This window comes from Macrotis lagotis, chromosome 1, assembly GCF_037893015.1.
Source record: "Macrotis lagotis isolate mMagLag1 chromosome 1, bilby.v1.9.chrom.fasta, whole genome shotgun sequence".
Taxonomy (NCBI): Eukaryota; Metazoa; Chordata; class Mammalia; order Peramelemorphia; family Peramelidae; genus Macrotis; species Macrotis lagotis.
In genome coordinates this window covers 277,122,071-277,139,302 of record NC_133658.1, presented here as the reverse complement: position 1 = coordinate 277,139,302, position 17,232 = coordinate 277,122,071, and the positions used below count along the sequence as shown (strand labels likewise).

Sequence of the window (17,232 nt, the reverse complement as noted above, 5' to 3'; positions counted from 1 at the left end):
GAAAAAATGACGTGATGTAGAGGAGGTGACTGGTCAGAAAACCAGGTTCAACTCCTACTTCTAACTAGGGACATCAGGGTGGTAGAATGGGTAGAGCACTTGGACTGGAGTCAGGAAGACCTGAGTTCAAAATGAAGGCTCAGACACTTGCTAACTATATAACTTTGGGTAAGTCACGTCACTTCCATTTGCCTTACTTTCCTCATTTATAAAATGGGGATTAAAAATGGCACCCACATCCCAGGATTGCTATGAGGATCAATTAAGGTAATAATTTTAAAGGGCTACATAGTGGGTGCTATATGCATACTAGCTATTATATAGTTGTTTAGTCATTTCAGTTGTGTCCAACTTCATGACTCCATTTGGGGTTTTCTTGCCAATGCTGATGGAATGGTTTGTGATTTCCTTCTCTATTTTTTGTTATTTCCTTCTATAACATAATATTAATATTATCATTATATTATACTGTGTGACATTGGACAAAACACTTTTAAAGTTCTCTGGACCTCAGTTTCTCCCTGTGGAAAATGAGAGAATTGGACTAGATGATGCATAAGATCCCTTTCCATTCTTAAGAGGACCTTATATTGAACTTGTTTATAGTGGTTTTGCCAGCAACTCATGGAGGGATTACATTCTACATTGGTGAAAGCAGTACTACTCTGAGGAAATGAATAAGTTCTTTAAAGTATTTAAGTATTACACGGTTTCTTACAACAGCCCTATGAGGTAAGCAGTGAAAATATTATCTTCATTTTGTAGGTAAAGAAGCTAAGGTACATAGGAATTCTGTGTGATTTAAGAAACTACTGGAATGACTGGCCAATATGACCAGAAAGGATAATGATAATTGTTGGAAGGGTTATGGGAAATCTGGGACACTATTACATTGTTGGTGGAGCTGTGAACTCATCCAACCTTTCTGGAGAGAAATTTGGAACTATGCCCAAAAGGCAACAAAAATGTGCATACCCTTTGATCCAGCAATACCACTACTGGGTCTATACCCTGAAGAGATGATGAAAAAGGGTAAAAACATCACTTCTACAAAAATATTCATAGCAGCTCTGATTGTGGTAGCAAAGAAATAGAAATTGAGTGAATGTCCTTCAATTGGGGAATGGCTTAGCAAACTGGTATATGTATGTCATGGAACACTATTGTTCTATTAGAAACCAGGAGGGACGGGATTTCAGGGAAGCCTGGAGGGATTTGCATGAACTGATGCTGAGTGAGATGAGCAGAACCAGAAATCACTGTATACCCTAACAGCAACATGGGGAGGATGATCAACCTTGATGGACTTGCTCATTCCATCAGTGCAACAATTGGGGACAATTTGGGGCTGTCTGCAATGGAGAATACCATCTGTATCCAGAGAAAGAGTTTGGAATTTGAACAAAGATCAAGGACTACTACCTTAAATTTAGGGGGAAAAAAAACCCTGATATCTTCTTGTCTGATCTTGCTATCTCTTATACTTTATGTTTCTTCCTTAAGGATATGATTTCTCTCTCATCACATTCAATTTGGATCAATGTATATCATGGAAACAATGTAAAGACTGGCAAATTGCCTTCTGTGGAGGGTCGGGGGAGGGAAGTAAGATCAGGGAAAAAATTGTAAAACTAAATAAAATCTTTTAAAAAAGAAACTACTGGAATGATATAAATTGCTCACCCTTTATATATTCTGTTTTGACTTAAGTTTAATTACTTTAATTCCTCCCTTAGAAATTCATTCTTTGGGTTACAGAATATATAAAAATACTATGTTAAATATAGTAAATAAGTAATGTTAAAAAATAAAATATCCCCAGGAGATATAGAATGTTTAGCATGATATTTAACTCCTAATTATAAATTTAGAAGTGAATTTTGTGTGGGATGTAGACAATAGACAAAGAGATAAAAGACCTTGAGTATAAAGAAATAGCAGTGGGGGAGCAGAATGTATTTGAGGGTCCAATTTATTGAGAGTGTCAATTGTATGAGATGAAGCAGACATAAGCAAAAAGGATGTGTTGGTTTTCTTAGAATTGTGTGAATTGAGGTTAGTCAATCAATAAACTTATTAAACTCTTACTAAGTGCGAGGGATTGTGGAAGGGGTATTCCCAGCCCACTGATCAGAATGTCCCAGATTCAGCACACCATCAGATCCTGACACATCTTCAATGAAATGAGAATTCCTCTTAATCAGGTTAGGGTTTATTTAAAGTTTTGCCACCCTGGATCCCCATTCCCACCCCTGTCCCTGGATTTTCCCTCCCTTCTACCCTTGCTTGGAGGTGACATTAGAGATTCTGACCATCCAGGTATCCTCCTGCACCAAGCCAATCCTTTACACCAGCCAGCTAGCTGGGGGCAGATCCTCACAATCGTCCTCTTGTCTCAGACTTGGCAGTTCTTAGCTGGTACTGTTTGAGACAGGAAGAATAGGTAAGTACACTATGTCCCCCTGGCTTGGACCCAAGCCTTGTACCCTTCCCTTTGCTGCCTTATATGGAGGAAGTGCCTCATAGGCTGGGGGATGGGAGAAGCAGCACTATCCCTCATAATTCAAGGTTAATGGAAAGAATGAATTTTAGTTCTATTCCCCTTGTCCTGAGTTTTCCTCCAAGATCGAATTCAGAATAAGAAATACACAGTGATCTCTTGTTCTTTCTTCCAGGTGAGGGGGAGAGTGGTGAGATTCTGCTTTTCCTGGAATTAATCCTTCAAGTGACCAGCTGGTCAGGAAGGTCTGGAGGGGGGAAAGGGATTTAGTCTGTCCCTCCCCCCACTCCTCCCATGGACCAACTCAACCTCTACTATGAGGTCAGCACCTTCCACCCACCCAGCTTGCCCAGAGCTGTCCACTGGGGCTGGGGGCTGGACATGTTCCCCCAACCCCAGTCTCTCTCAGGACTGATTGGCAACATCCGATATCTACTGCTCTTGGCTATCAGCATATCTACTGCTGCAGGTGCTCTGCTGCTTCCTACCAATGTGACATTGGACAACTTACCTTCTCTGGGCTTAGTATTCCTTATTTGTACAACAAGGAGGGTTGGATTAGATGATTTTCAAGGTCCCTTACACTTCTGAATTCTATTGATCTGCCCTATCCTTCTCCCCATTCCTGGTTGCCCAGCCTGGACAGAGAATTCATTTCTGTACTCCCTGCCCCAGTGACCTCCTGATTCTGATCACCCCTGTTAAGCCACATGTCAGATGAAGGCTATTCCCCTGAGGAGAAAACCTAAGTGACCTATACCACCTCTAAGGACATTAGAGTTTGGGGCCATATTAAAAATTCCTCAGAGGGAAAGAGCAGTCCTCTATGTCCATCCCTTCCTCTCTTACTCTTCTCTAATATCTACCCCCCGCCATTTGCCCTTTGTTTCTTTTTCCTGATTAGAAACTGTCTCCATTGATGGAAAGTACTGTGAGTGTGGTCTGGGGATCAGCAGGGAGGCCCTGACCACACTGCTCATTGTCCTTGGAGGTGTCAGTGTGAGTTGCTTCTCAGCCCTGCTCCTTGTGGTCATCAGCATTATTCGAACCAAGAGGTATGAGGGGCTGGGCCAGGAGCTGAGGAGGGTTGACAGGAGACTGGTTCCCATTGATCCCAACCAAGCTAGGGACTGGCCATTTTAGGTCCTCCCAAATGGAAATTAGATGCTATAGTTGCTGTTATGGGCAGCATGAACAGTACTTGAGGAAGCATATGGAGGAGGAGGGAGATTAGATATGGGAAGATATGTAGAGAAACATGGATATATCTGAGGTAAGGAAGAGGTGGTTGTGGGAAGGATGTGGTTGGACTGGATGATAAAATATGGGTTAGGTGATTAAAAACTGGAAGGTAGCATAAAGTCTTTATAGGTGATAAATATGGAGAAGGTATTGGGATATAGTGGAATTAAAATATGAGGATGCTATTGGATTCTATGGGAAGATAGAATATAGGAGCAGGATGAAGATTATGCAGAGAGTATATAAAGAATATAAGCATTATATTAGGGTATTTAGAATGGAGTAGAGTATTCTGTAGAGTAAGAACATGAAGCTGGTATAGTGGTAATATGGGAGTAGAATTCTGGGATTATATGGGGAAGGAAATAGAATTTGTGTGAGGAGGTATATGGGATCTGGAATAAAGCATTGTGAGTAAAAAAAGACTGTAGATGTAGGACTAGTATAGAGAATACAGGAGGGAAGAAAGAACATATGGTGGCAAGGGGATATTTGGAGGCTGGGGGGGATGTGTGGGGGAGGGTAGAAGAAATAGATGTCCTGTCTAAAGTCTTTCTAGTTCTTGAAGTTGACAGTTGGTGGGAGGGAGAAAGGTTCTCTGGGAAAGTGGATCTTCTCCCCAATCTTCATGTATCTCCATAGATAAGATAGTGCCTTGAAGATGGGGACCTATCTCATGGAGGGGGAGAGGGAGGCCTGGCAGGCTCTGCAGGGCTTAGGGTCCGGGAGAAGGGGAGAGATTAAGCTATTTTTGGATACGCTCTCCTATTTCTCTCCAAAGGAACAGATCAAGCTTCACTCTCTGATGAACCCTCTTTCCTTGTATACACATCCCATTGGTCCTCTGGAGGAGGTCAAGTTTCCTTGTTGTTTGACCAGTGTTCCTAACATGTCTGTTTTGATGCTATGATGTGAGTCTTGAAACTGTAAGAGCACCCAAAATCCTTTGCCCAGGGGAGGGACATCTGGTCCAGTTGTGCCCCCTCCTTGCCCTTGCCCCTCGACTTTGACTGATACTTTGTTTACTCAGTCATAGGACATCATCCCAGTGTTTAGTGATGGGGAACTACTCTCTCATGTGTCCACCATCTCACTGTATACTACAAGAAAACCACAAACACAAGACACCTGTGGAACTGAACCAAAGGAACATATTACCAGGACATTGTGTGGAAGTCAGCCCTTTCAATGGTCCATTAGAGCACTGATTCATAGAATGTTGTAAGGTGGCTGACTCACTGGAGGTCTCTAAAATCATGGAGGAAATTCTAGAGTTTCCAGGATTGGAAAAAGAAATAACATTGTCCTTTAAAGAGCCACCCTTGGAGGAGGTTTGAGGGAGAAGTGGGATGGGGGGAGGAGACAGTGGGGAGAGGGAAGAAATCAATACATTACTTTTAATCACCATCTGGCCATCCTGTGTATGAGTCAGAACCTGGGTTGGGATCCAAGTCTGGGGTGTGTATCAAGTTTGTTAAGTTCCAAGGCATTCTGGGAGTTGGTGGGGCATCATCCCCATTTTTTTTTTGACCTTGGTCATAATGGTGATATCTTGAGATGGACTGACTGAATTATGAACTTTAATTGTTCTTGACATGGATCGAATGATGATTGTTCTTTTTTTACCACTAGTTGGTGGGAGTCCTCTCCAAGAAATGAAGGCCTGGTTTTCTGGCTGCTATTCTCTGCCATAGCTCTGATCCTGCCCAAACTCCGATTGCCCAAATCTTTTGGAGGACAGAACACACAATCTCTTCCTCCATCCCCTCAAAAGAGCCTCTCCCCTTTAATTCTAGATGCCCTTCAACATATATAGCACCCTCTATTCTTCAGTTTTAAAGACCAGCCCCTTCTCCCAATCTACCTAGGCTCAGTTCTTATTTCTCTAGTCTCCTTTCTCCAACCCCCCCCCCCCCTTTCCCTAGCAGGAGATGAAACATCCAGCATAGGAAAGGGTGTGTCAACAAACATAACACCTGCATGTCCATGGGAGTGTGTCCAGATCCTGCCTCAGACCCTGCAGCTAGAGGGGCAATGCCAGGTGTCTGAGCTCCCAGACTAAACTTGTTTAAGCTGAAGTAAAATTGGTTTGATGTCCCTCCTACCAGCTAGGTCTTGTCATCACTCATCTCACTGGGGCTGGGTCCTTGCTTTCTCCTAACAACTGCCCATCTAGGGCCACTGAAACCATTCAGATAAACAAGCCACTTTTCATGGGCACAAAGAGATATGACACAGACAGACACAGATAGGTTCCCATTCAGAGATAACTCAATGATCCACATATAAGTTTGGGTATGTAGACCCACTGACATACACACAGACCAGTGCTCACATTCGTAGGCAGATACCCAGAGACTTGGACACAGATTTATACCCTGAAAGTCCCCAATACTAGAAAACCTGATGTTTGTTTTTTGTTCTCAAAAAAGATAAAGGAGCAGCTAGGTGGCATAGCAGATAGAGTACCAGTCCTGGAGTCAGGAGGATCTGAGTTCAAATCCACCCTCAGACACTTAATAATTGTTTAGCTATGTGACCTTGGGCAAGTCACTTAATCCCATTTCCTTAAATAAAAATTTAAAAAAAGATCATCAGGACATCAGGGAGGTGATACCATGACAAGGACATGAATTGGATTTGAGTGAGGGGGTGCTGTGCTATCACCAGCCTCACTTTTTCCTCCAGAACCATCTGCAGTCAGGATGACTGCAGATGGTCCTGGATGCAAGGCAGTTAGGATGAAGTGATTACTCAAAGTCACACAGTTATAGTAAGGGTCTGAGACTGGATTTAAACTCGGGGTTCTCCTGACTCCAGGACCCTTGCTCTAACCACTGCATCATTTAACTGCCCTGAGCTTTTTGAACAGATTCCCACAGATCACACGAGAATGAAGGATGGACTCCTGTAAGAATAATGGGGCCAAACTGGATCAATGCAAACACGCAGGTCCAATCTTACATGTCCAAGGCACATGGAGGACACAAGAATAATTATGAAGACATGCTTGAAAAGACCTCATTTCAAGCCCTCTTTGCCTTCTCAACACTAACTGTGTAGCCTGAGAAGAGGTGGAAATAGGGATCCAAGTTCTGGAATCAGGTAACACCTAGAGATTGGATCTGGTTGACACCCCAGCAGGTCCTCAAGGGCAATAGAGGCCCTAGATGTGAACATGGGGAAATTCCTCACACTTGTAAATTTGGTGCCATTCTACCTACTACCTTGTCTTTACGGGGCAGGGAATTGGTGGGAATGGGATGAGGGAGGGGGAAAAAAAGGACCTCCTAGATTAGAAACCTGGCCTGATCCCTAGTCCCTTAAATTCAGTACCCTGGCCTTCCTCCTTATCCTTTCCATGGGTCTCATACTTAGTTGAGGATTCCCCTCCCCAGGTCTATTCAACTCTGAGTGGTCACTGGGCATAGCCTGGTTGGTATGAGCAGTGCACTGCTCCTGTCCAAGGGTCCTGATGCTGCTCTATGGTGGACTGTGAGAGAGAGGGGCATGCAGCTCCCAGCCTAGCATCAGTTGGGACAGGTTAGGTGCTTTTGTGCTTACTAAGGGACCTAACCATGCTGACGTGGAGCTGGCCCCAAGCCTGGCAGGTGGCTGGTAGAACTGTTGGATTCATTCAGTCTTACCCCTCCCCCTTCCTACAGAATCCTGTCCCAGGACAGGATTTACAAGAACTTCTAAAGCTGGTGAGTTAATATTTGTTCAGAAACAGGTGACAAGCAAAAGAGACAGATGGGCAGAAATTTGGAGAGAAGACACACAAAGGAATTTACTCAAGCTGAGACCTCCTGACTCCTAAGGGTTGCTTTCTGACTCAGGTTGCCCTGGTGAGCTGAGGGTGAGGGCAAGAGGATGCCCAACAATGATTTTCCCCTTTTCTTTTTTGCTGCCTCTGGTGTTGATCCTTTCCCCACTCTCTACCCCAGGTTCAGGCTGGAGCTGCCTTTCTGGGTGTGTTTGTGAGAAGAGAGGGGAGGTCAACTGCTCTGGGAGGGAACTGCACGCTGTGCCTAAGATTCTGGATGCTAGGATTCTGGACCCTACTGTCCAAGTTCTCCTCTTGGGCCACAACCGTATGGCCTTCTTGCCCCCGGGAGCCTTCACCTTTTTGCCCAGACTGATCTCACTGGAGCTTCAGGGCAATGGATTACAAAGAATCCATGTGCAAGCCTTCTGGAGGTTGGGGCTCCTGCAGACCCTAGATCTAAGTGTCAATGCTCTCCAGACCCTGGAACCTGGCACCTTCCAACCGCTTCGAGCACTCCAGATCCTGTCTCTGGCAGGGAACCGGCTGATTCGACTGGAGCCCATGTGGTTGGGTCCCCTGCCGCTGTTGCAGAATTTAAGCCTGCAGGATAATCTACTCTCTAGCATGGGCTCTGGGGTCCTGGACAGGCTGCCTGCCCTCCGTATCCTGAACCTCCACGGAAATCCTTGGGTGTGTGATTGCACCATACTCTTCCTCTGCCGATGGCTGCGTAGTCAAACGCACCAGGTGCCAGGTGAGAACAGAGGTCAGCTAGAAGAGTGGGGGACTCAAGATCGAGGGCTAGAGGAGTTTGGGTGAGTGTGTCAGGGTGATTGTTGGAGATGGGCTAACCTAGATAGAGTCCTGGGATGGAGGAAAATTGGAGGACATGGGGATTACCATCATGCCTCCAAGCCCAATATGTATGTGCTCAGTTCACATGGGTCTTGAGGTAGTACTGTCGCCCATTTCCCACTCTCCATTGTATCCTTAGGAACAGAGTCCCTGCTGTGTGTGTCCCCAGATCGATTGACCCTCAGGCCAGTGGCTGCCCTCACAGAAGCCTCGTTCAAGTATTGTGCACACCCACTGACCCCTTGGGACTTGGCGGTCATCTCTGTGCTCGGGCCATTCTCGTTTCTGGTCAGTCTAGCTGGCTGCTTCATCGTTGGTTCCTTGCTCACTGCCTTCCGAGCCCGACGTAAAAAAAATCGCCGTATTCCCCGACGTCCAGTGAAGAGACCCATCCCCCAGACCCTTGACCAGGATGACCCATCAAAGAATCCAACCACTCACTTTCCAACCCCATCCTGCTCTCTCTGACCCATTTTCATCCTGCATGGAGCCAAGCCTTCTGACTTGTCTCGTGACCTGGTTCTTTTGGGGGAGGGAGCCAAAGATCATTCCATCAATACAGTTGTACCCCTCAAACCTACAGTCAGAACGTTCTTGGTAGGTTGGCACCAAGAGAATCCCTCCTACCCACCCAATCAATCCACTCGTGCTTCAGATCTCTGGCAGGTGATGACTGACCCTTCGGGGCAGGCATCAGAAAGCTGTTAACACAGACTGAGGCTCATAATGTTCAATTTGGCAACACCATGATACATGCCTGTACATGGAATGGTAAGTATCTGTACACAGGAATGTTGTAAGTGTATACATAGGGGTGGCATATGTCTGTACATCAGAATAGTGGATAGCTATACACAGTAATGGTACAGAAACTGTTAAGTGGGAACAGCAGAAGCCTGTACAATAGGGACCGCCCAAGCCTGTACATGAGAAAGGCACATGCCTGTACAAAATAATGCATGTACCTTGAAGAGGAACAGCATCTGTGTATGCCTGTACACAGAGACGGCTGATGCACACACCTGTGGAGTGGCACACCCTGTAGGTAGGGCTATCACAGCTATACCCAGGAATAGCCCATATGGGTGTGGAGTATGGGGAAGGAGGTGTGGCTTTGGGTCAGGGGAGAAGCAGGTGGTCGATGCCAAGAGGCAGGAGGGGTTACAATCTTCCCTTTTCTGGGGGTTAGCAGGTCCCCCCAGCTCTGCAGTCCTGAAGGAGGGATTTAGGGGATGCAACAGGTGAGGAGAGAGGGACATATTTCAGCTCCCAGAATTCAGTTTTCTTTTCTGTCTAGGAATTGAAACTAAGATGGGGGAGGGGGCAGAGTTTGGCTGCCCACTGCTGAGGAAGCCCAGAGGCTGGAGCTTTGAGATGGCAAGGGGGGAGGGGAGGGGGGGCAGCATCGGTGTAGAAGTAGCAGAGCCAACCGGGGTAGAGCCAAGCCTGCAGGAGGGAGGGGGTGGGGAGGGTGCGCAAATAAGGGGGGAAACTGAACAGCTGGGGGAACGGTGGAAGCAGCCTGTGGAGAGTAGAGTCAGCTGTAGGAGGATGCAGCTGGGGTCGCAGAGGGCAAAGAGGGACGGTGTCCAGGGACTTGAGCAGGAACGGTGTGGCGCGGAGCGGGGGGACCGACTGAAGAGCCGGGGCCTGAGCTGGGCGGGGGAGAGGAGGATACCCAGGCCTGCCTTAGGGTCTTCTGTGATCTCTTTTGCTTCCAGGGATGATTGAAGCAGCCCGTGGGGGTGAGAAAGCCCCCTCTCCCATCTCTTCCCACAGCCTCTCCGTGGCGGGACAAGGTGCTGTGTCTGGGCTAGAGTGGGGGAGGGCCAGAATCTGCCCAGAGGACCGCCCTGCCTGGGCTACCCAGACCATGGCCATAAGCGTCCCGAGGGGCAGCTGGCCAGCCAGGGCCCGGGCAGGACGGGGGCCCACCCGGACAGGCCATCAGTCTGCCTCTGTCCAGCTGAGGATTCAGCTCGTCCCTCTCGCTGCCCATCCCGGCTTCAGGACCTCGCACCCTTGGCTTACTCATAAGGGAGCTCCGAGTCTCGGCCCTCGGCCCCACCTGCCCTGGCGCCCGTTCCCAGCGGGATCCTGCCCTCTGGGTGCCGAGAGAGGGGTCCGGGGAGGGGAGGGGGTCGGGGGCCGCGGGGAGGCCGGGAGCGGGGGGGCAGTGTGCAGTCCCTGGGGCCTTCCCGAGCAGGACCCCTCAGTCCTCAGGCATCAGTCCTGAGCGGCGCTCCTAGCCGTTAGTAGCTAGGCCGGCGGCTCCGGGAGGCCTCACACCACGGTGCTCACCGAGGGGTCTGAGAGGTTGAGCTGCCCCGTGATATCAGTGGGATGGTACTGCTGCAAGAGACAAATACACAGACAAGGCGGAGGGGGGGTTAGCGCGGGGCGCTGCGGGGCCGCCCGGGGGGCGCGGGACGAGTGCAGCCCAGGCGCGGGCGGGGCGGCCGGCCCGGGGCCGGGGCCGGGGAGCGGCGGCCCCGGAGGGCGGCCCCCCGTCCCCCGTCTTGCTCCGGGGACTCTGCTCTGGCCAGGACGCCGTCCCGTCTGCGAGGGGGGGGAGGGGGGCGCTAGAGCCGGTGCCGGGGGGCAGAGGTGGGCGGGCCGAGGGCGTCTCAGCTCTCCCTATGGCGGGCACACATCTGGAGCTGTCCCTCCTCCCTCTCAATAGCTCTTCGCGGCAGCACCGTGTCTTTTTGGTTTTGCAAAGCGCCGCGTCCACCCCCGGTGCTCTATAAATAAGAACCAACAATCAATACCCGCTGGCCTGGCGCGGCTGCCCGGGAGCCCAGCCCCTGAGTGCCCCGTTCCTCCCCCAGCCCTTCCCCGGGCCTGTCAGCGGGAGGGCGGAGGGGCAGCGGGAGGAGAGGGCGGGGCAGGCGGGGCTCTCAAGCAGTCAGAGCGGTGCCCCTTCCCATCCCCCACCCCCTCCAAGCAGCACTTCCGGAGCTGAACTGACCCCCCCCCCGACTTCCCCCCGCGCCCCCCGCCCCGCGCCAGAACCCAGCCAGTTGGTAAAGAGGCCCCAGACTGACCACTGTCTTTCCCCAATCCTGGGTCCATCCCATCCCATTCTGAAGAATCCCTGTGTTCCCCGACCAGGCACAGGACAGCTCCCGAGAACACCAAGGGATTCTGTGGGGTGAGGGTTGTGGTTTGGATTGGGGTCTGGAGAGAGCTGGGGGGGGGCTCCCTGGCCTCAAGGTATCCCGGAGGTGCTTTAACCAATAAAGGTCGGCTAAAAAGATGAAACTCGTTTGCTCAATCACATCACTACCAAACTCCTCAGAAAACTGCCTGCTAACTCCCTCAAGCTGCTCTAAGGAGTCACCGGGGACCAGAAGACAAATCTTTTATCGTCCTCTTTGACCTTTCTTTCAAATTGCTGGGGTCGTTTCTTCCTCTCTGAAATTTTGTGTTTTGACCTCGGAAATAGGACATCCTACTGCTCTGAGTTTTCTGAATATTTCCCTTGAGTTTTCCAGGTCTCCCCTTCCACCTCACCAGCCCAGTGTCTCCTAAGAGCTTTTATCGTCTCTTCTCTCCCTTCCCTCTTTTCTCTCCATTTCTCGTCTGACATTTCTCCTTCTTGTCCTCTTCTCTCCTCTTTTTTTTGATATTCTTTTATTTCTCTCCCTCTCTTATCTGTGCCATGACTATAATCACCAACTCTTTGCTGAGGTGGTACCCACTCATCTCAGCTCCACTGGATGGTTTTCAAGGCCTCCTATGATCTGATTCTATATCATGTTGGATTTGAAGCCAGAGAACCTGGGTTCAAATCCTAGCCCTCTGCCATTTGCTGTCTGTGTAGCCTCAAGCAAATCAATGAACTTTTTGTGCCTCAGTTTCCTTATCTGGTGCCTCCATGTCAGACATGATCTAAAGGCAAACTTTCATATGGAAACTGGAGTGGGACTAGACAACTTCCCAGGCTGCTTCTAGCTCTGTCTGTGAACATATTCAACCTTCTTTCCCATTGGTCAAACTGGTCTCACCAATCCTTGAGGAGGCAAAAATTTGTAGCGGGACCACACTATCAGAGATGACAGGAAACTTAAATCCAGGGCTATTCCTCTGCCTTTGTTCCCTTCTCCTGGAATATCCTCTTCTCTCTCCACCTGTCCAAATCCTACCTGTCTTTCATTCTTCAGACTCATCTTTGGGGAGTCCTCTCTGACCTGCTCCTCTTTGAAATCACACAGCATTTTAGTATCCTGCCCTGCACAATTTAGCCTCTAATCACATCCTATTTCATGGGGCTTTAGTGCAACTGTCTGAGCCAGGATGCAGACTTTCTGAGACTAGAGATCTTGTTTTATTTATCATAATCCTTGTAAAGTTTTGCTCATGAAAGGTACTTTACCTAATGGGTGATTTTGCTAATGTTGAGGCTGAAGTGGAAAATTTGCAAGTTATCATACTTGCATACTATTTTTTTTTTATGTTGGAATCTAACTTGGTGAAATTATTACTAAGAATAGACCAGGATTAGTATTTAGCACTAGACCCAGGAAGAATAATAGCTAGCACCTACAGAGCCTTTTAACATTTGCAAAGCACTGTACATGTCATTTGATTCTTATAACTCTGTGAAGCAGGCATTATAATCCATATTTTACAGATGAAGAAACTGAGACTAGAAAGTTTTGCCAGGGGTTACATGGTTAGCAAATGCCTGGGATAAGATTCCAACTTGGAGGGCAGCTAGGTGGTGCAGTGGATAGAGCACTGGACTCAGGAGGGCCTGAGTTCAAATTCTGACCTCAGACACTTAATGACCTAACTGTGTGACCTTGGGCAAGTCACTTAACCCCACTGCCTGGCCAAAAAAACAAAAAACTAAAAAGATTCCAACTCGGGACTCTCCGAGTTCAATAGAGAATAGCTCCCTATCGTCTGTATCAACTATGTGTTTCACATTGGGTAGAAACTGGGCCAGAGACTGGAGTGGCAAAAAAGGGCTTGTTTCCATGGTTTGTAACCTGTTCCATGCCACCCCAACCATACCTAAGAGCTAGGACTTCCTCTCTGGCTCTGCTCATCCCATCTCCCAGCTAGCTAGTCATTCAGCCAGTTCAGTAAAGAAGTAAGATATTCTCATTGAAAACTTGCATTCAATGATGAGACCATCATTCTGATTTGGAAATAGGCCTGATTTAGATGCAGCCAGACAGCTAGGTGGTACCGTGGACAGACCACTGGATTTGGAGTCAAGAAGACCTGGGTTCGAGTCCTGTAACATGCACTGACTGGCATCCTCTCATCCTCAGTTCCCTCATCTGTAGAAAGGGGCTAATAATAGGTAATAATACTACAGGGTTGTAGTGAAGATCAAATGAGATTTGATGTTAAGTACTTTGCAAACCTTAAAGTGCTATTTATATTAGACATAATTGTTTGATTTGTGGGTCTTAGGACAAATAAAGGCCCTAATTTCTCCACTCGCAAAATGGAGATCTCTAATCCCTTCTGGGTCTAAATTCTGTGGTCTTAGGGATGAAGAAGAATGGAGGAGGGGAATTCTTAGAAAGGCATAGGAAGGAGTTGGGGAGTGATACAGAATGCCACTGAGGAATCTGTACTAGGTAGGTCAGAGAATTAAGGTTCAGGACTTTCTGCTCCAAGAGACCTTTAAGCTCCCTTTTCTATAACTAGGAAGCCCTGATGCCTTTTTGCCATCTTTTTGTCTGGGTATCTGAAGTTTCTAGGTTATTGTCAAACTTGAGTGATAGACTTGGGACCAGAAGACCTGAGTTCAAGTTCTGCCTCTTGCTACCATATAGCTATGAGATCTTATATACAGAAACACATGTTCCTATAGACTTGGTTTCCTCATCTTTCAAGCAGGGTTCCTTCATGAATCTATTGCCAGGAAATCACTTTGTAAAATAGAGGTCCACTAGGATTGATTGTCTCCACATTCAGAAAATTTTGTTGTCCTCCATGGGCTCAGTAGAGCAGAGAAAAACCTTTTTTTTTTTTCTGGGTTAGATATTTCAGGAAGCAGGAACGGTGGGTTCATTCTAGAACTGTTTTCTTAGTACAACTTTCCCCAGACCCCAGGACCTTCACCTCTCTCTTCAGAAGAGAACACCAGTGTGGGGGAAGGTTCCTTATATGAGGCTTTAGGAAGTATTGATTTCTTTCTTAGTCCAGGGGCAAGAAAAGAGAATGCTTTCTCAGATGATTCCACTTATTCCAACTCCCATATACATACTAGGGTGGTTCAGTCGAGTTAAGGGATAGAGGTGAGGACCTCTATGATCCTGATCCTAATTGCTGGGGCAGGAAAGTAGCTTGGAAAAATCAACAATCTCAATATGATGCAAATATAGAGTAATACACCTTGGAATTCATAATTTCAGCCTGAACTCCTACACTCCCAGCTGTCTTTGTGCATCCCTATCCCTAATTCCATCTTGCCTTGTATCTTAACAACTAACCCTAACTCTCCACCTTTGAGGTCAGGCCAGGATAAATGTATCCCTTGAGGAGTGTTGAATCAGGACTGGGATGGAGTGTCCCCCACCCCAGATCCTAGGCTTAATATAGGGTCCAGAATTCCCTAACCTAGAACCTTCCCCCCACTCTCTAAGAGTATCCCTCAGAAATATTCTGAAAGGAATAGTAGGACCCAGTATAAGTTGAAAGCCAGATTGGCAGCCCCCAGGGCCCAGCCCTCCCCCAAGGCTCAAGTCCCCCCAGTAGCCTGGCCTCTGGCCTCCCCAGCCCTGGGCCCCGACCCACACAGAGACCACATGGAGGATGCAACAGGCATGGCTCTGGTGAGACAGGTGAGACAGGCGCTGGGAGGGGGTGACGGGGATGGGCCAGGCAGGACCAGGACAGACGGAACGGGACACGGAGGGACAGTCATCACACACTACCCGATCTCTGGGCTGTGTGGGGCATCGAGGAGAGGACCGGCGGAAACCAGGAGTCCAAGAAAAAAAGGGGGAAAAGATAAAAAGTTGGTAGAATCTCCCAAATCGATGAGAAGACTAGGAGGCAGGTCATCCCCGGCCCCCCAGGGCCCCTGGGCCAGGCCCAGAGACAGGCGCTGAGACTGACTGACTGACTGACTGACTGACAACATGAGGCAGCTTCAGGATGAGTGTGTGGCAGTCATGGGATGGCAGGAAAAGGGAGAGAAAGACCAAGAGAGACAGAGACAGAGAGAGATACAGAGAGGGACAGAGGTGGGAGGAGAGAGACTTGGAGAGAAGCTATGACAGAGAGACCTGTGTGAAAAGAGACAGGGAAAGGTGAAGACAGAAAAAAAATGAAAACTGCAGATTTAAAGAGAGAAAATGGAAAAACGGAGATGGAATTAGACACAGACACAGAGGTAACCAAGACATAAAGGGTTGGAGGACAAAGAAAGAAGAAACTGGAAATATAGAGACAAAGTAAGGAGAGAAAGAAAAACAGACATCAAGAGAGAGAACAATGAGATAGAACATGTTTCTTTGTTTCCTTTTCACTCATATTCTCCTTCTTGATACAAAGATAATTCAATATGTAGATAGGAATGAAATGAGATGGAGATAATAGAAAACTGAGAATAACATTCTCTAGAATAGAGATTTAAGCATGATAGAAAAGCATCACAAAGAGAAACAACAGAGAAAAGCCAATGGGGAAAGATAACAGCCAATGGGTTAAAGGTAAGAGACCCTAAGAGCCAGAAGCTAATGAAAGGAGAGAGGGAGAGGACTGTGGGGAGAGAGAGAGAGAGAGAGAGAGAGAGAGAGAGAGAGAGAGAGAGAGAGAGAAAGGAAGAGGGATACAAAGAAGCCCAGAAATTTACAGAGAGAGATACATGGGGAGATAGGGATAAGAGACAAAGAAATGATGAGTGAAACAGGACAGAAAAACAGAAACAAGGACAGAAGTAAAGAAAAACGATACAGGTTTAAAAAAGAGCAAAGTGAGAGAAGAAATAGAGAAAGGAAAGGAAGAGAAGGGAAGAGAGAGAAAAAAGAGAGAAGGGGAGAGGGAGGGGGGAGAGAGAGAGAGAGAGAGAGAGAGAGAGAGAGAGAGAGAGAGAGAGATAAAGAGACAGAGACAGAGAGAGTGACTGGAGATTTTCTTCTCCCTCTTACCGTGTCTTTGGAGGACCTACGTCTCTTGAAGCTGGAGGCCAGGGTGGAGGTGATGGCCCTAAATGTGGCTTTCTTTTTAGGGTCAGGCTCTGCTCTACCACTCTTTCTATCCTAAAATGAATATGTATAAGTGATTAGATTGCTAAGGGTGGGCTCCTTGCTAGCCCTACCCTCCTGCTGCTGTCACTGCTGATGTCTGTGCAGGTCCTTAGTCCTGCTTCTCTGCACAGAACAGACAGACAGACAGGTTTCCTCTCTTTCTATACCATGTGTGTCTGACTTGGTTATCTGTAGTGTTGGGGAGAGAACAAGATGGGTCCTGTGCTTCCCTGGCTCTCTCTCTCTTTCTCACTCTCTCTTTCTCTCCTCTTTTTCAGGGCCTGGTCCCTGTGCATCTCAGCTCCCTAATGGCCCCTGCTTTGCCCAGACTGCTCCCTGCCTCCCCTGGGGGCCAGGTTCTCAAGAAGGATGGGAGGGAGGGCCTTGCCAGCAAGGTCACAGGTTCCATAGATGGACTGGGAAAAACACACCGAAATTGTGATCATCCATTCTGCAAAGCAGGTAATCCCTCTGATGAGGGGTCAACAAAAACAAAAACCAAAAAAAAAAAAAAAAAAAAAAGGAGAGAGAAAGAGAAAAAAAGAAACTAAGAAAGGAAAATCCAGCCAAAGGCAAGGTGTAATGTCACCAAGAGGTTGTGATGGAGTTGGAGAGAAAGACAGATGGAGTTGTCTTGTCCAACATTC

General features: G+C 47.7%; 2 protein-coding genes across 7 annotated transcripts in view; one reads left to right on the top strand and one right to left on the bottom strand.

Annotated features, from left to right (window-relative positions):
* The first annotated feature begins 4,558 nt into the window (after positions 1-4,558).
* LRRC26 (leucine rich repeat containing 26) lies at positions 4,559-10,508 on the top strand. Of its 5 annotated transcripts, XR_012473539.1 has the most exons (6): positions 4,559-4,653; positions 6,615-6,847; positions 7,470-7,590; positions 7,690-8,265; positions 8,506-9,137; positions 10,088-10,508. XR_012473539.1 is itself a non-coding variant. In XM_074210570.1 (4 exons), exons 3-4 carry the CDS (start codon positions 7,626-7,628, stop codon positions 8,832-8,834), a joined length of 969 nt encoding a protein of 322 aa, XP_074066671.1. In that variant the 5' UTR covers positions 4,559-4,653; positions 6,615-6,847; positions 7,470-7,625; the 3' UTR covers positions 8,835-9,750. The 5 variants fall into 5 exon arrangements, 1 of the variants encoding a protein (XP_074066671.1); XR_012473538.1 differs by having other exon boundaries at positions 7,476-8,265; XR_012473536.1 differs by having other exon boundaries at positions 7,470-8,265.
* Positions 9,082-17,232, bottom strand: part of GRIN1 (glutamate ionotropic receptor NMDA type subunit 1) — a 37,816-nt gene continuing 29,665 nt past the window's right edge. Inside the window, exons 20-21 of one of the 2 annotated variants that reach the window (XM_074210569.1) lie at positions 16,487-16,597; positions 9,082-10,718 (exon numbers count right to left, since the gene is read on the bottom strand). In XM_074210569.1, the coding sequence (XP_074066670.1) occupies positions 10,650-10,718; positions 16,487-16,597 (180 nt within the window). In that variant the 3' untranslated portion in view covers positions 9,082-10,649. Of the gene's footprint in view, positions 11,111-16,486; positions 16,598-17,232 lie in introns of both variants that reach the window. The other variant, XM_074210568.1, reaches the window with a different exon arrangement.

Bases quoted from the DNA above. Each gene is read 5' to 3' on its own strand.
- LRRC26 (XM_074210570.1), top strand. From the start codon at position 7,626: ATGATTTTCCCCTTTTCTTTTTTGCTGCCTCTGGTGTTGATCCTTTCC. The intron at 8,266-8,505 runs GTGAGAACAGAG...TTGTATCCTTAG, and splicing joins TCAAACGCACCAGGTGCCAG to GAACAGAGTCCCTGCTGTGT.